Here is a 17,974-nt window from a genome sequence, read left to right as displayed (position 1 = left end):
TGAGGGAGATCAATGAGTGGTACAGGTTGTCAAAGTAAGTGATGCGTTCTCCTTCAATAGAAGTCTTTGGAGGCTGGACAGACATCTGTCTGGGATGATTTAGTGAATCCTGTATTGTGCAGGTGGTTGGACCCGATGACCCTGAAGGTCCTACCAACTCGGAGGGGCAAATAGATCTTTCTCACTCGTGTCATTGGGGTACACAGCAAAGACCGTGGGATATAGCTTCTGCTACTAGGAGGCGACACTAAGCACAAAAAAGTTAGCTCTGCCCTCTGGATATATCCCTCCTGTCGACACCAGGCTAATTAGTTTTTAGCTTAGTGTCTCGCTGGAGGACGGTCGTGCCCGTCAGGGCTCAAGTAAGGGCCTGGGTTAGACGGGGAGGCAGGTCTCTCCCCATCAAACCCGAATGGATAGAGGAGGGCGAACAACCCGGGTTTGGCGAGGTTACTTCTTGCCCGACCCGCCTCAGAAGAAAAGGTGGCACATCCGGATCATATATATCTGCATGTGGCCTGCCAGCGAGAGCCCTCCGTTTGGTGCAAAGGTCCACATCCCCTACCCGTTGGGCAGGCGATGTTATAGGGGTAGGCTGCTGGAACTGGGGAGCCGCTATTTCCACCAGCGAGGACGCAAGAGGTGAGTATGCACGGGAGATTTTCCCTTCTCCCCTCCCTTGCCTCTCCCCGTATGTCGCGCTGTGTATTTTTTGTTTCGGGCAGCATGGCGTAGGTGTAAGCGCTGGCGTGCCCATATTATAGTGCAGCTGCTGGGGGGTTAATCTCTCCCTCTGCTCCCTTTGAGTTTGCGGGCATCGCCGTGGGGGGGCTGTTTCTGGTTGATGGCTTACCTGGTGGTGTTCTGGTGTCGGTATCCAGGGCACGAGCACTGCAGAGTGGGCGTGGCTACACACTGTGGTGTCCCGGCGTGGCACCTCAGCAGCACAGCGCAGAGACATGGTGCCGGGTAGGGCTCACTCCCGGGTCTTGGGCTCCTGGCAGGGGGCACTCTTGCAGCATATAGGGCACAATTAGGTGGCCTCCGTGCAGCTCCGAGCATCGGCCCGGAAGGGGCGTGGCTCCAACTTGCGGCCACGCCCCTGGTGCTGCATGGGGCGTGTCATCGGGGGCGTGGCCTCATCTGTGATGCACGTCGTCCCTCCCTCCCTTCCTCCCTCAGGATTGGGAGGAGGGATGATGTAGTGAAGCAGCCTATCGGGAGACAGCACGCCAAATATTAAAACCGCCCTTCTCCTCCACTCCTTGCTGCTGTGTCTGCTCAGGCTTGTGTGCAGTACAAGTCAAGCTCCAGGAGGCCTCTTCAGCGTCTGCAGACTCTCAACCCAGTGGCTCCCCGGACCTCTTCGGACCTCGGCAAGGACCCAGGGTAAGCTCTGCCTGGCAGCTAGCTCCCCCCTCTTGCTGCTCATTCCTCCTGCCGGCGATTGGCATAGCAGAGGATAGTTTGCAGCTTTTTTGCCGGTCGAAATCCCAGCACCATGTCCGACCCCAGAGTTCTGGAGGCTGGACCAGGGACAGCAAGAGCAACGCACTTTGCCTGCTCACGCTGCAACCTAGAGTTCGCATGTGGACAGACTGAGCCTTTTCATAGACTGTTCCGCGGCGAAACAAGTGACAGTGCAGTCCTCCTCTCTCAGGGATTCCAAGGATCGAAAGATCGAGGCGTTGGCGAAGAACGTTTTCGAGGCGGCAGGGTCGTCTCTTAAGCCTGTGTTTGCCTGTTCCTGGGTCAGTAAGACTATTACTGACTGGGCAAAACGGTTACGAGGGGGAGTCCTTGAAGGGGCTTCACCCGGGAATTTGCCGGGCACAGCAGATGCAGCCAAACAGGTGGCTCGGGCCTCCTCCGATCAGTGGCGACTTGCCGCAGCCTATGGTTAAAATCATGGGATGCAAATGCTTCTTCAAAGGGGTCGTTAATCAGTATGCCCTTTGTAGGATCTCGCCTTTTTGACACCGAGCTAGACGAGCTCATCTCAGAGGGTCAACGGGCAGTCTAAGCTGAATGTTCCTGCTCTCGTCAGATTGTGGCCGCCAGCCAGCTTGAGGCCTGGCAAGTACCAGTATGGGTGTCCGCCTGGGAATCCCAGGTCCTGTTGACTTCTATGGGTGAAAAGAGCTTTGCTTTTTGCCACAGAATCGTCCAAAGCGGTCATCCCCGCAGCAGAGACGTTCGCTCCTATCGCCGGACGAGTCCTCGCAGGATGGAGAGGAAAGATCCGCAGGAGCGGGAATAAAGGAAGAGGCCTCCCTTTAAACCAAGGTCCTCTTGGCCCGTGCCTCAGCCTACAAAGAGTTCAGAAAGCCCTCTGCTTTGAGGGACTGCCCCCACCTGTTTCAGATAGGGTGGGGGGTTGGCTTCTCCAGTTCAGCCAGGTCTGGTCGTCTCATGTCTCAGATACCTGGGTGCAGAAGGTCGTGTCCAGGGGCTATGCGATAGAATTCCTGGCGCAACCACACGTCCGCCTTTTTTCGGTCCAGAACCCTGGGGGACCCAGGGAAAGCAGCGGCTTTCCTCAAGGTGGTCCACACTCTCTATTTGCAGGGGGTGGTGGTGCAAGCTCTCCCCGAGCAACACTTCACGGGGTTCTACTCTAATCCTTTGGTGGTCCAAAAGGATGGTTCTGTCAGTCCGGTTGTGGATCTAAAGAAGTTGAACAAGTTGGTGGCGGTTCGTCATTTCCGCATGGAGTCTGTACGAGCGGTCATCGCATCCTTGGAGGTAGGGGAGTTCCTTTCCTCGATAGGTATCCAGGATGCATATTTACATATCCCCATTCGTCAGGCGCACCAGCGCTTTCTCCGATTCGGGTACAGGGGGAGCATTTCCAGTTCGCGGCGTTGCCTTTCGGGCTGGCAATAGCTCCCAGGGTGTTTACAAGAATCTTAGCGGCAGTAATGGCTTTCTTGCATTCCAGGGGGGCCGTTGCCATGCCGTATCTGAACGACATCCTGGTAAAGTCCCGACCCAGCGGGACAACCTGGAGAGCCTGCAGATTGCCTTGGACACTCTTTCCAGGTTCGGCTGGCTGATCAATTATAAGAGGTCATCTCTTGTGCCAGCACAAGAGATGACCTTGGTGTACCTGGGGATGTGCTTTGACACGGTTATGGGTCGAGTGGCTCACCCGTAGGCAAAACGCCAGCTGCTGCAGAAGAAGGTACTGTCCCTTCTATCACGGTGACCAATGAAGGTCTTGGGCCTAATGGTCTCGTTTTTCGAGGCGGTTTCATTTGCCCAGTTTCACTCTCGCCCCTTGCAGTGGACGATACTGTCATGGTGGACGGGTTGGCATGATCCCTCGATCGGAAGATAAGGATTCCGCCAGGGGTTCAGCAGTCACTCCAGTGGTGGTTGGACTCGCCACGGATTCAGCAGGGCAGGTCGTTCCTGCCCCTGCAGTGGCAGGTGCTGGCCACAGGCGCCAGCATGACAGTCTGGGGGTGCACGCTGGGGGATCCGGTGGCACAAGGAACCTGGTCCAGGCAGGAATCCAGTCTCCATATAAATGTACTGGAGCTGCAAGCAGTATTCCAGGCCTTGCAGTTCTTTGCGCATCGGCTGGAGGGAATGCCAGTGCGAATCCATCCAGACAATGCGACCGCGGTGGCTTGCATAAACCATCAGTGCAGGACCCGCAGCAGAGGAGTCAAGAAGGAAGTAGAGGGAATTCTGGCATGGTCCGAGAAACATCCCGAGTTTTTCCAGGAGACGTGCCTAAGATAGGGTTGGCCAGACGTACATCGGATGGCATCTCGCTTCAAACAGAAGCTTCCAGCCTATCTGGCCAGGTCAAGGGACCCCAGAGCACTAGCAGCAGATGCGCTAATAGCTCCACGGACGGGTTGTCATTACCCCTAGGTCTTTCCACCTGCTCCTCTCATTTCCCGGCTGCTCAGGAGAATCAGGAAGGAGGGGCTACCTGTGACTCTCATAGTCCCAGATTGGCCGCGAAGAACGTGGTACGCGGATCTCATAGCCCTTGTAGCAGTCGTGGTTACCCCTGCAAAAAGATCTTCTCTCTCAGGGTCCCCTGTACCACAAGAATTTCGCTACGCTGCATTGGACGGTGTGGCGGTTGAGGCCACGGTACTGAGAGCACGGATTTCTCAGACCCAGTTATTTAAACAATGATTAGGGCTAGAAAGCCGTCGTCATTAAGAGTATATCACCGGGTGTGGAAAACATTCCTTCACTGGTGCGAGCAGGAGGAGGCGCACCTGATGCATTTCTCGTTGGCCCGCCTCTTGTCTTTTCTCCAAGACGGGTTGGACTTGGGCCTGAGCCTCAGCTCCCTTAAGGGACAAGTTTCGGCTTTGTCAATTTTGTTTCAGCGACCGTTGGCTTTAAGGTCGGCGGCGCGCACCTTTTTACAAGGAGTTGCTCATACGGCACCCGCTTTTCGGTCTCCTGTGCCACCCTGGGACCTAAAACTGGTTCTGGATGCAATACAGGCCCATCCATTTGAACCATTAGCGGAGATACCGTGGCAGCTGATGTCCTGGGAGGTCGCCTTCCTGGTGGCGGTTACCTCCCTTCGCAGGGTGCCGGAGATTGCGGCGCTGTCGGCAAAACCACACTTTACGGTTTTTCACCAGGCTATGGTGGTGCTGCGACCGGTGCGGTCTTTTCTCCCAAAGGTGGTGTCGACCTTCCACATTAATGAAGACCTTGTACTACCATCATGGTGTCCAGAGACTGTTCACCCTAGGGGACGGGCTCTGCATATCTTAGACCTAGTCCGCACCCTGAGGACATATTTGGACCAGACTGCGTCCTTCCGGCGCTCGGGTTCCCTGTTTGTGATACCGGATGGTCCGAGATGTGATCTTGCAGCATCAAAGGTGACAATTGCTCGCTGGATTCGTTCGGCAGTAGTGGAGGCCTACCAGGTTAGGGATGAGACACCGCTGTTTCCGGTGACGGCACACTCCGCCAGGGCAGTGGGGGCTTCATGGGCAGTAAATCACGGTGCCTCAGTGTCACAAGTGTGTAAGGCGGCTGCTTGGGTATCCCTGCACGCCTTTTCTAAGTTTTATCAGATGCATACCTTTGCTTCAGCCGACGGTTTCGCTGGGTCGAAAAGTTTTACAGATGGCTGTAAACTGACCGCATGCGTTTATGATTTATTTGTACCCACCCTCAGGGACAGCTGTGGGATGTCCCACGGTCTTTGCTGTGTACCCCAATGACACGAGCGAGAAAAGAGGATTTTTTACTCACCGTAAAATCTCTTTCTCATCTCATTATTGGGGGACACAGCACCCACCCCTCTTTCTTTATATGACACAGTTGGTGGTCCTGGTCGGACTCCGGATTCTGTAAGTTGCACATGGTCATGTGTTTTTCATTACAGTTAAATTTTGTTGATGTGTCATATGACTAACTATTGTTGTCTCTCTGTTCCCGCATGGCTACTCCAGCTGATGGCATGACAAACTAATTAGCCTGGTGTCAGCAGGAGGGATATAGCCAGAGGGCGGAGCTAACTTTTTTTGTGCTTAGTGTCGCCTCCTAGTGGCCGAAGCTATATCCCACAGTCTTTGCTGTGTCCCCCAATGACGAGACGAGAAAGATATTTTACGGTGAGTAAAAAATCCTCTTATCTATCTTGGCTCTCAAGAAATTTGAATAAAAAGTGATCCTAAAGATGTATATTTCACAAAATGGTAATAAAAACTACAGCTGCTCCCACAAAAAAACAAGGTCTCACATAGCCCTGTCAATACAAAGAATAAAGTACTAGGTCTCAGATTATGGAGATGGAAATTTAAGAAAAAAATTTACTTTTTAAAAATACATTGAAAAAAATAGATACATTTGCTATCGCCATAGTTGTACTGACCAGTAGAACAAAGTTCATATGTGATTCTTGCTGCACTGACAAAACTGTAAAAGCTAAAGCCACTAATATGATGCCACGACATTTTTTGCCCACTTAATTTTTATGCTTTTCCTTACAAAAAACAAGCCCTTCTGTGGATGACAATATCATAAATTTGAAAGTTAATGATCTTGAAAAAAATAAAAAATCTCTAGTCCTAAAGTGGTTAGAGGTATTCTAAACCAAAACCCCATTTGTCCAGTAGATGTACGTGATAAATTTTGGTTTACTGGTCTGTGTCAGAGCCACAGTTTTAAATGAAGTAGTAGTGAAACATGCGCTTCAAGCAGGCGCACCGCAGTCATATAGCTGGGAGGAACAGGATCTAGTGATCACGATGTTCTAGCTGTACAATCCCTACTATCTGAATAATAGAAGAAAATATGTAGTTTCAACAAAATGTGCATAAATTGATAGTATAAACGAAAATGTAAAAAAAACGTAGTTTTACCTCATTAGAGAATCGAAGCTAAGGCTGTCACAGATATAGAATTTAAAAATTGAAATTTTATTAGAAATTATTTTAAAAATCAAGGCCAACCAAAGAAAAACAATTTACATAAAATGTATAGTGACAGGACAGACAAACAACTAAAAAGAGGGATCTTGGGATGGGTGAGGGAGGGAATTATGTGTCACCAACTCCCGTCTAACCATCACCAGGATCCTCAAGAGTCACTTGTGATTTAGTTGATGGGGCAGATCCCCCTATCAAGGTAAGTATTTAGCACTTGAGGTGTTGTATGATTCGTATGTTCTCCAAATGGAGACTGTTTTTTAATAAAGGTATATATGTTATACGAATCAAGCAAACCACTTTTCTTTTGGGACTCTTGTAGTTTTTAATGTTTGAATCAATGTCGTTTAGGGCATTTGTTTTCACTGTTTTATACACTTTCTGTTTAGATTTCTCTTCAATCCAGTATGGTACTGAGTTTACAGTGTTTAAAGCTTTTCCGTCTATATTGCTCTTGCTCGACGCGTTTCCCTATCGGGGTACTCGATAGTTCATCAGGAGCCGGGCATCGATAAGCCCCTAAATAAGTAGGAAAAGATTTGTTTCAGAATATATATCAAAGATGATCACTAGATAGGTGGCTGAAATACGCCTGTCACTATTCAATAATAGAAGATTCCTCAGAGTTGCCTAGTTTATATAATAAACTTGGACCCTGCCAATCGTATGGGTCCCAAACGTGCTCTAGTCATTCAGAATCCAGAAAATCGATTGAAACTGGATATTTCTGGCTCACATAAGGTCTGCCACATTCATGCGGCTCTGGTGTAGAATAGAAAAGCTGTGCATCATGTGCATTCATTAAAATGATGCATATGGTGTGTATCAAAGCTGCCAGAGTTAGTCTGTCCAAAGTGGAACCCAGGTTAGCATAGGACTGTCATATGTCCTCCAGGACTGGTAGCTCCTAGGTTAGTAGCTGTAAGATTAAATATCTATTCGCCCAACAAGAAGATAACGTACGGGGAACAATATCCCAAGTCAGCCTAGGAACTACTAGTAACTGCCACAATGGCATTTGTTTTCACTGTTTTATACACTTTCTGAAACAAATCTTTTCCTACTTATTTAGGGGCTCCTGATGAACTATCCAGTACCCCGATAGGGAAACGCGTCGAGCAAGAGCAATACAAACGGAAAAGCTTTAAACACTGTAAACTCAATACCATACTGGTTTGAAGAGCAATCTAAACAGAAAGTGTATAAAACAGTGAAAACAAATGCACTAAACGACATTGATTCAAACATTAAAACTACAAGAGTCCCAAAAGAAAAGTGGTTTGCTTGATTCGTATAACATATATACCTTTATTAAAAAACAGTCTCCATTTGGAGAACATACGAATCATACAACACCTCAAGTGCTAAATACTTACCTTGATAGGGGGATCTGCCCCATCAACTAAATCACAAGTGACTCTTGAGGATCCTGGTGATGGTTAGACGGGAGTTGGTGACACATAATTCCCTCCCTCACCCATCCCAAGATCCCTCTTTTTAGTTGTTTGTCTGTCCTGTCACTATACGTTTTATGTAATTGTTTTTCTTTGGCCTTGATTTTTAAAATAATTCCTAATAAAATTTCAATTTTTAAATTCTATATCTGTGACGGCCTTATTAGAGAAAAATTGTTCTTTCTCTGCTGAGATCCCAGATTCTCTTGCCTCTGGCACTGGTCATCCACTCAGAAAACTGCAGGATCAGTTTATACTATGCTATAGAAGTCTATGTGGAGTAAAGGGAGGAGGAAGAATCAACAGCAGAGTTGAGGGGGGAGCAGTAAGTCATATAGGTGCTTTTACACGGAACGATTATTTTTAAATTATTGCTGGATAGTTTGAATTTGAACAATAATTGTTTAGTGTAAACATGGCCAACAATTGGAACAATGCGTGATAATTTGTTCATTTCATGCAAGCATAAAAATCCTCGTTGACGTGTTCGGAATCATTCAGTTTAAACAGTGATCGTTCAGTTGTTCTCTGGTACAGCGACTAAACGCTCCTGTTAAAAAAAAAAAATTAAATGATTTATCTTTGTGGTTAAACTGTCTGTCCGAGCGAACTACCAAGTTGTGACATTGTTTGCTTGTTTAATCATTGCTACATATAAATGCTGCTGAAACATCTAGTAAGTGTTTTATCGCACACCAGTGCTGGATTCACGTCTATACTGCTCTGTATTACTGCGTAATGTCCTCCTTGTTATGTTCACCTATTGATATCTTTTTGGACTGTGGCAAGAAACCCACATAAACGTATAAACTCCAAACATATGTTGCCCTTTGTCTGAACTGAACGTAGGTAACCGTGCTACCGCTAAGCCACCATGCTACTCAAATAGGTCTACAAAAAGACTTATTGTGGTTATCAGGTGCAGTCAGACACATTTACTTTAATTCTATCTGCAGTTCCTCAATTCTATTTCTCAAAGTTTGAGAAATAAAGAATTTGTCTATATGTGTCCTGGTATATCAGGCAGTTTTCTCACAAATGTATGTTTGACTGTAAGAAAGGCAACAAACCAGGCAAGTGACTGCAGAAGGAACCATTCCCAATTGCCTTGTCTGCGATAAGAGACAAGGACCAATAAACCGTGTCCCTTTTAGCTGTCTTCTAGACAAGGAAGAGATCAGAAGTAATTGAAAAAGGGACATTTCAGGGGTTTATGACTATTATGTTTTTGTTTCGCTTTTGAGGCGCTATGGAGCTCACACTAAGCGCAAACGAAAAGAGCTGAACAATCAAAGGGCACAGATCGCTTTTGTCACGGAAAGAGAGGGGGGGACCCGACTGACCCCGCCTTTATCACAGGTTTGTCATGGATCGACTAATCCAAGCGCTCTCGCCGCTATGACCACTTGTCAAAGCAGAGCCTCCATTGATCACTCGAGCGGGATTGCAAGCACGGAGTCGTTAGAATATGAGTTGATTTGTACCCAGCTTTTCCAAGCTCCTGCACGCATGCAGAACGAAAGCTAAAATCGCCCCATAATCTGGTCCAACGCCTCCAGCACTCTACAATACCCACACACTCTCACTACGACCACCAGCTTTTGTCTTCCAGGTCAGCTGGAACCCGGACTAAGAATTATTTACACAATCTTTGGAGTTATGTTTCGTTTTAAAACTGACAAAGTTCGACTAATAAATTGCAGATTTATTCTTAAAAAAACTAGCAGTGCTAAATAGTTATAAGTATACAAAAATGTACAGAAAAGGGTGTTACAGTGGAGATAAGTTTTACAGGCATAGACAACAGGCAGTACTTAAAATAAAGCAAGGTGGAAATAAAAGAACGATACCAGATTTGGGATGTTTGGGCCAAGGTTTCGGTTGTGCAGAGTCACTGGAAACAGATGGGAAAGTGTATATGCTGTAGCGCAACTCTGAAAGTCTAATACTAGGTCTCTCTGACTCCCGTTTTTAAAGTTTCCCTAGAACACACTGCCCCTGCCCTCTCTGAGATCATTCAGAGAGGTAAATGCGTACACACCTGGGAAAAACCTTAATTCCCCATTTTGGTCATATGTTCGCAGGAGATCCTTCTATCGGGAATATATTCCTGGCATATTTCCGGTCATGATTTTATCTATTCAGTGATATCAAACGTAACACGAAAATTATAACCAGGTACTCGGATACAGCATTTAGGGGTGTTCTAGGGCTCGCATCTCAATGAATTTAGATACTTTCTATTCAGCTGGCACACCTGATTCCGATAATATAATTAATATCGGGCTAGAACCTTTACTAGAGCAATAATCCTTATTAAGAGATTTTTCCCTAATACAAATTTCAGAGCCAGGATGTCTGTGAGAACTATCAGAGGTGTCAAGCCTCGCTGGCAGGGGGGTAATTAACATCCGCATGTCCTTGGCTAACTTTATTGTCATCTGGATAAAGGACTTCCAAATGTACATCAGAGCTGTTTATTTAACGTGCTTGATCCTTAAGGGGTATCCTTAAATACTGCCCAGGGCTAACATGCTTAGGAATTTGCAAAGCCACTTGCAATAACTAGACATTATATATATCGTCCTTACCGAGTACCTGCCTGCTCGCCCGCAAAGATCGGGTGTCGGCTGGGGAGAACGGGAGGGAGATCTCTCTCCCTCCTGCTCACTCCCGCAACACAGCGCTCACCCACACCGGCTCCCGAATCTTTGCAGGCGAGCAGGCAAGTACTCGGTAAGGACGATACTCGCTCGAGTATCTGTCCTTACCGAGTACGCTCGCTCATCTCTAATCACTATGCTTTCCAATTAAAGAAAATGACATTAAGGCTAATTTCACATGGCAAGTGCGATATCGGGCCGTGAAACTCGACCTGATATCATGTTCGCAACATGCAATGTCATCATGGATGCGAGGTGTTTTTGTGTTAAAGTCTCGTATCACTTCAGAGAAGTAGCGATTCTCCGCCCCAGCTTGGGAAAAAAATTGTCCTATCATTGGGCCATCCCTCGATCACCTCGCATCGTCCATTGTTTTCAATGGGAAACCTTGCATCGCAACCAGCTTGCACGCCGATAACAATGGGCGATGCGAGGAATTCCAAGGGAACGCCTAAAGATAGGCTTGGATTTTTTCCCACTCCGTGATTTAGATAACAAAATTGCTCATGTGTATGATCCCATTCAAAAGAATTTGGTTTATATTCGAGCGGGATTTGTGCGTCCTGCAACGCACAAGTCTCGCACGATTTTCTCGACTGTGTGACAGTGGCCTAAAAGAGTTTAAGTCCTCCCAATATGTTAGCAACGCACGTTAATTTTTCCTTCAAAAAATAGGTCTTCACACAGGTTCTTAGATGAAAGAATAAAAAAGTGATGTCTCTGAATATAGCTAAGCAAGAAAAATATTCCTATGGTAAAAAAAAATCTCTGGCAGTTGTCTCCCTAATAATTAGAGGCACTGTAAGTACTGGGGCCTCTGTGGAGGCACTACTATGGGGACACTACTTGGGACATTCACTATGGGGACACTTACTACGGAGTCCACAATTGAAGTCAGTATTACTATTGGGATCACCAATATAGGGGACCCTTACTATGGGGGTCACTATTACTACAGGGGCCACAATAGGGCAATAGGGATGAACTACTACTGGGCTCACTATAGAGGTCACTATTACTACTGTGGCCACTGTGGGGGTCACTATTACTTGCATGCTGCCAGTCCTATACTTTCTTTTATTGGACTTCCTATAGAGTTTATGGTTTGAAGCTCCTTGACTGGCTGCTGCATTCAGTGGCCTGACCCAGTGTGGGATATTATTGGTGCTGCTAGTACAACCTGCTTTTTTAATCTTCTATCTACTATTACTACTGGGGACACTTACTACTGGGATCACAATGGGAATCACTATTACTACTGCATTCACTATGGGAATCACCATATAGTGGATGCAGTATTGCTGGAGCTACTTTGGGGGTCAAAAGTACTAATGGAACTGGTATGGGGACACTGTTAACTTTAGGGCCACTAATATAGGGAATACTGTTGGGGCCACTATGGGGGTTACTATTACTGTACAGTCTTATTGTTGGCCCTTTGAAGGCCACCATAAGGCTGATGTAGCCGTTGGTGAAAAGGCGTTTGACACCCCTGCACTAAAGAGTGTCATTTCAACAATTGGGTCACTTCTGGGGAGTTCAAAGTACTGGGTACTTCACAAATGTGACATGGCATTCGAAAAGTATTCCTACAAAATCTGTGCTCCTTTCTTTCTGAATTCTGCTGCAGTTTATTTCCACATATAGAACATTTCTGTGCTCAGAAGAAATTTGTTAGCAAATTTTGTGATTTGTTTTTTGTACTGATATGGCCCTTAGTGAAAATAACAGAATTAGGGCTAATGTACATGTTTTGAAAAAATTGCAATTTTTCATGTTTCATAGCCCAATGTTAACTACCACCAACAAACAAAAGACCCCCTACACCCCTAGATGAATATGCTTGAGAGCTCTAATTTCCAAAATAGTTACTTTTGGGGTGGTCAGCTGGATTTCCGTCAGCCAACAATCAGGTTCTGCAAGATCTTTGAGTAGAGGCATACGTGTGACTCCCCTATTCAGGGCTCCACAAAATTATTTGTTCCGTGTTGTCCATATATATGTCAATCACCCACGTGTCTATATTTGTTCAATTATGGACCCACGTGGGATCTGTGTGTGTCTTAGTTGACCTGGTTTTAGTAGTAATCATTAAAATTTAGTTCTAGATGTCTATCCTGTGAGGGCTACTAGTATAAGCAGAAATGGGTAATGGTCTGTAGAACTGAAGGGTCTTGGTAGCTTATCAGACACATCTTTGATTTGTACACCTGGAAGCCAGCACACATGCACAAACTGGAGCAGGTTCAGAGAAGAGTTAGGCCGCTTGCAGACGGTGAGGTCAGATCCCGCTGCGAGAATTCTCACAGCGGAACCCGACCTGAGCCCCTGCAAAGACCAACGCGGCACTCACCTCTCACTGCTCTGTAATGTGCCAGCTGCCGGCCAGCCGGTGGACGCGCAGAGCGGAGCCGATGGACGGGGAGTGACATTTCTGTGTGGGGCTCGCAAAGAGCCCCGCACAGAAGTAGAGCATGCCGCGATTTGTTCTCCGTGCGTGAATTCGCATGGACAAATCGCGGCCGCCTGCCTAGGATTGCATTTTCTAACGCAATCCGATGGCAGCTTCCACAGGCGAAAATTCTGCGGGGAAATCCCGCAGCGGAATTTCCGCCCATGTGCAGGGGGCCTTACCAAGATGGTGAGCGGTCTGCAAATCATGTCCTATGAGGAACGGTTAAAGGATCTAGGAATGTATAGCTTGGAAAAAAAGCTAAGAGGAGTCTTAAAGGGGTTGTCCCGCGGCAGCAAGTGGGTCTATACACTTCTGTATGGCCATATTAATGCACTTTGTAATGTACATTGTGCATTAATTATGAGCCATACAGAAGTTATAAAAAGTTTTATACTTACCTGCTCCGTTGCTAGCGTCCTCGTTCCCATGGAGCCGACTAATTTTCGCCCTCCGATGGCCAAATTAGCCGCACTTGCGCAGTCCGGGTCTTCTTCTTTTCTGAATGGGGCTCCGTGTAGCTCCGCCCCGTCACGTGCCGATTCCAGCCAATCAGGAGGCTGGAATCGGCAATGGACCGCACAGAAGCCCTGCGGTCCATGGAGACAGAGGATCTTCAGCAGGTGAGTATGAAGACGCCGGACCGCCGGGATTCAGGTAAGCGCTGTGCGGGTTGTTTTTTTAACCCCTGCATCGGGGTTGTCTCGCGCCGAACGGGGGGGGGGGGTTTAAAAAAAAAAAAAAACCCGTTTCGGCGCAGGACAACCCCTTTAATAGCTGTCTACAAACATCTGAGAGGCTGTCACAGTGCACAGGGATCAACCCTATTCTCATCTATACAAGAAAAGACTAGAAGCAATGGAATGAAACTAAAAGGGAGGAGACACAAATTAGTAGTTAGAAAAAACTTTGACAGTGAGGGTGACCAATGAGCGGAACAGGTTGCCACTGGAGGTGGTGAGTTCTCCTTCAATGGAAGTGTTTAAACAGAGGCTGGACAAATATCTGTCTGAAATGATTTGGTAAATCCTGCACTGAGCAGGGGGTTGGACCCGATGACCCTGGAGGTTCCTTCCAACTCTAACATTCTATAATTCTATGACCTCTCATGAGGTTATGTCAGGTTTGCATAAAGCTGCCATTCTTCCTCTTAATAGGGTTTCCCCTACAACGGACACTCTCCTTTTCCTTCTTCACAACAACACCTTCTTCTCCATCCAAGAGGATTCTGCGAGTTCTTTTAGGGCAAAGTCATTTCTTGATGTACCCCTTTGTAGTTCTCCTGCGTGAGAGCCTGGTACCGCAGTATCGGTGCTAACTGACTCCTGAACTTCCTGTGTATTTGGATCACATTCTTTCATTCCTTTGCTTCTGCAGATACACTGAAAATGAATTTTCCCTTAAACATTTTGAAAACTTTCTTCTGCTCTGTCAAGGAAATCCTTATCTTCCCTAAGCAGTTTCAATGTAGCTATTCTTTGCTGATGACTTTACATCTTTTCCTCCAATAGAGACGCAAGCTTATTTTTCAGGCAGGTGAAGTTTGGCTTTTCCCCTGGTAGGTCTGTAAACATATAGCATGTGCTGCAGTTCACGTATGGCTTTGTGTCTATACTAGCAGTCGCTCAAATAATATTTTAGGGAGAGAAAACATAAAATATCTGGTAATCAGTATGCACCATGGTTGTGATCCATTTTTAAATTAGATTAGAAACAGTTATGTTGGAGGTTGGAGTCTCATACTGACATTCCATCACTTTGTTAGATGACAGCTGTCAGAGGATCATCAGTAAGGCATGGCATTGTTTCGATATGGTAAGATTGCACATGCTCATGATTGATTCTAGTCCTGCATTCCCATTACATCAATTCAAGGTACACGTAGACAGGGCCGTAAGTGTGTCGATGGACATGACGTTGGCAACAGAACCAAAAGGAGCATACAGCTGGGTTATGTAAGGGACAAAGGTGATGATGAAGAATGTAAAATAGGCAATCCAAGTACATTGCGGACAGGCATAATCTAACTTTTTTTTGTAATCCACAAAGTAAAAAAATCCTGGAGTACTCCTTTAAGTTCCCTGTACATTCATGCCTCCAGTCTAACCTGCTATTACATGGAATTGAATTAAAGTTGCTTTCCTTTTGTTCTGGCTTTTAGTGAATGCTACCGTCGAATTGAACACCTGAGAAACCGTAAGGATTTTCTTCATAATACGCTAATGGATACCATAGAAAGAAATTCCAGCAAACATGAGGAAGATGATATTGGAGGTGATGATGAAGAGATTCTGTCAACTATGCTGACTCACAGCTGGCGTGAAAAGGGTGTTTTCCATTAGAGCTAAACTACATGTTTTTTCTAAATACTTTGTATATTGTAATTCTACATATCTCTCCTTCATTAAAAGTTCTGGTTTGAAATACCCTTATTACTTATGAAAGTGGGTTCTGGTTTTGTATTTTCAAGATTTTTTTTTTCTTCCCATTTTTCTTCCTCTATGTTCAAATACATCTTTGAATAAGGAAACCTCAAGCTTTGCTGTACTTTCCAAAGATTCAGTGTTTGTCAATATGTTTTTTCTTTTGTTCTGCCATTCTGATAATTGTTAAATTATTTTAGTTCCCAGTTCTAAAATGTTTTGTAACAGTTTTGTATAGTCATCACTTATTAAAATGCATTCAAACTTACGCACATAAAGTCATTATATTAGTAAAGTTGCTCTTCATTTTATAAAATTACTAACTGATATACTCGGCTTCACCCGAGTTGATTTGGTACTGGTGTTTATCTGGTGTTCATCTTATGGTGAAAATCTTATGTAGTCGTAGTTACTTTAGAGATACCGAGGAAAAAAATATGTTCACCATTTTGTGTGTTTTTTTGCGTTACCCAGGAAACACCACATGGAGGTAACCATGCAACTTTCTTTATATAAAATGACAATTTGAACGCTAATTCTTTTGCGCTTAGAATTAAATAATCGAGTTGGGACCCATTAACTTTTCCTATTTTCGACATAATCTATGCTTGTGCCAAATTTCATGTTTCTATGACATCGGGAAGTGAGAGAATTAGTGACGAGCCAGTCAGTGAGTCAGTCGGTGAGTGGGTCAGTGAGGGCTTTTGTCTTTTATTTATATATATATATATATATATATATATAATATATATATATTTTGGTTTGGTATTTCACACAGATTCAGACTTGTACACATTTTCTTTTGGATTCTGAAATCTTTTATGGTAGCTGCAATGGTGCCAACAAGAAAAGGGGACACGTGTTTTAAAAAAGTTTAGTTCTTAAAGAGGTTGTACCTAAATTCATAAAGGTCTGATAGATGGGGGGTCTCGCCACTGAAATCCCTACAGATCCTGAGAATGGAGTCACTGCACAGTGAGGAGGAGATTGAATGCAGCTGTGGTCATGCAGGCCCAATGCTGCTCCATTCATCTTCAACGGGGATGATAGAAATTGCGAAGTACAGGTGCTCTGCTACCTGCTGTCAAGCAATGTCTTAGCTACACTTTTTTCCAATACCAATTGAACTTGACAATATAGATGAAAGAGCAATTTGGGGGGAGTTTGTCACTTTCCAATGATTGTTCACTTGGTCGATTGAGAATACTGAATTCCACAGCTCATCACTACCTATATGTGAAACTGAAGGTTTAGATAGATGTGTAACAATGTTAGACGTGTATGCCATCTAGTGACCCCCCCCCCCCTTTTTTTTTTTTAAAAAAAAACAACCTATTCTTGGATTGCATTGCTGCACTCAAAGAACCATAACTTTTTTTTTTTACTTTGCCATTGACAGAGCATCTATTTTAGGGATGGGCTTTTGTTTTCATTAGCTCCTTTTTGACGTACATTCAATTTTTTTTCCTAATCGTTTTCAATCATTGCATTTTTTTGAGGTGCAGTGGAAAGTAGCATTGACAACTGCATCTAGGGGGTTACACGGGCGGTGGTACTTGGTGAACAAAAGATTAAAATTATGGCCATGAAGCTCCTCAGATCTCAATTCCATTGAAAACCTGCAGCCAATCCTAAATAAGTGAGTGGACAAACAAAAACAGAAATTGTCATAAACTCTAAGCACTGATTCACACATAGTATGTTAGGCTGAATGACTACAATGTAAATCTAGTTCAGCCCGTTTCACCCCCCACCCCTTGTTGATCCAGAGGAAGGCAAAAAGCCCCAATGAGGCAAAAATCAATTAGCGCATTCAGGGGAGAAATTCCTTCCCGACTCCATAATGGCAGTCAGAATTATACCTGGATCAATCTCTGATAGTTCCTATCTGACTGTAAGACCCTGATCAACAACCCACTGGTCACCTAATGTCTATTTCCTGTAATATCCTTCCACTCTAGAAAGACATCAAGTCCCCTCTTAAACTCCTCTATGGATTTTGCCATCTCCACTTCCTCAGTTCCACAGTCTCACTGCTCTTACAGTAAAGAACCCCCTTCTATGTTGGTGATGAAGCCTGTTTTCTTCTAGACGTAGCGGATGCCCTCTTGTTACCATCACAGTCCTGGGTATAAACAGATCCTTGTATTCTCCCCTAATGTATTTATACATAGTTATTTGATCACCCCTTAGCCGTCTTTTTTCCAGTGTAAATAATCCTAATTTGGATAGTCTCTCTGGGTATTCCAGTCCTCTAATTCCATGTATTAATTGAGTTGCCCTTCTTTGAACCCCCTCAAGCGCTGTAACATCTTTCTGTAACAATTCAAGCGTCCAGAACTGTACACAGTATTCCATGTGGGGCCTGACAAGTGCCGTATATAGTGGAAGAATAATGTTCTTGTCCCTCGCACCCTATGCCTCTTTTAATACACCGCAAGACTTTATTTGCTTTTGCAACAGCTGACTGGCATTGGTTACTCCAGTTAAATCTACAGTCCACTAGTACTCCCAGGTCTTTTTCTATATCACAGAATCTGCAGAGTCAGGAGTTTTG

General features: G+C 45.2%; 1 protein-coding gene across 5 annotated transcripts in view; it reads left to right on the top strand.

Moving 5' to 3' along the window:
- The window catches only part of ZNF830 (zinc finger protein 830), a 129,720-nt gene extending 114,035 nt beyond the window's left edge, over positions 1 to 15,685 (top strand). For 4 of the 5 annotated variants that reach the window (XM_066579135.1, XM_066579139.1, XM_066579134.1 and 1 more), the window contains one exon: positions 15,156 to 15,685. In XM_066579135.1, the coding sequence (XP_066435232.1) occupies positions 15,156 to 15,336 (181 nt within the window). In that variant the 3' untranslated portion in view covers positions 15,337 to 15,685. Of the gene's footprint in view, positions 1 to 24; positions 5,610 to 15,155 lie in introns of those variants that run through there. The other variant, XR_010786693.1, reaches the window with a different exon arrangement.
- Positions 15,686 to 17,974: the final 2,289 nt, after the last annotated feature.

The sequence above is a fragment of the Eleutherodactylus coqui genome, chromosome 9, assembly GCF_035609145.1.
Source record: "Eleutherodactylus coqui strain aEleCoq1 chromosome 9, aEleCoq1.hap1, whole genome shotgun sequence".
Lineage (NCBI taxonomy): Eukaryota > Metazoa > Chordata > Amphibia > Anura > Eleutherodactylidae > Eleutherodactylus > Eleutherodactylus coqui.
The sequence above is the reverse complement of the archived record's forward strand: the minus strand, read 5'-3'. Positions and strand labels throughout refer to the sequence as shown.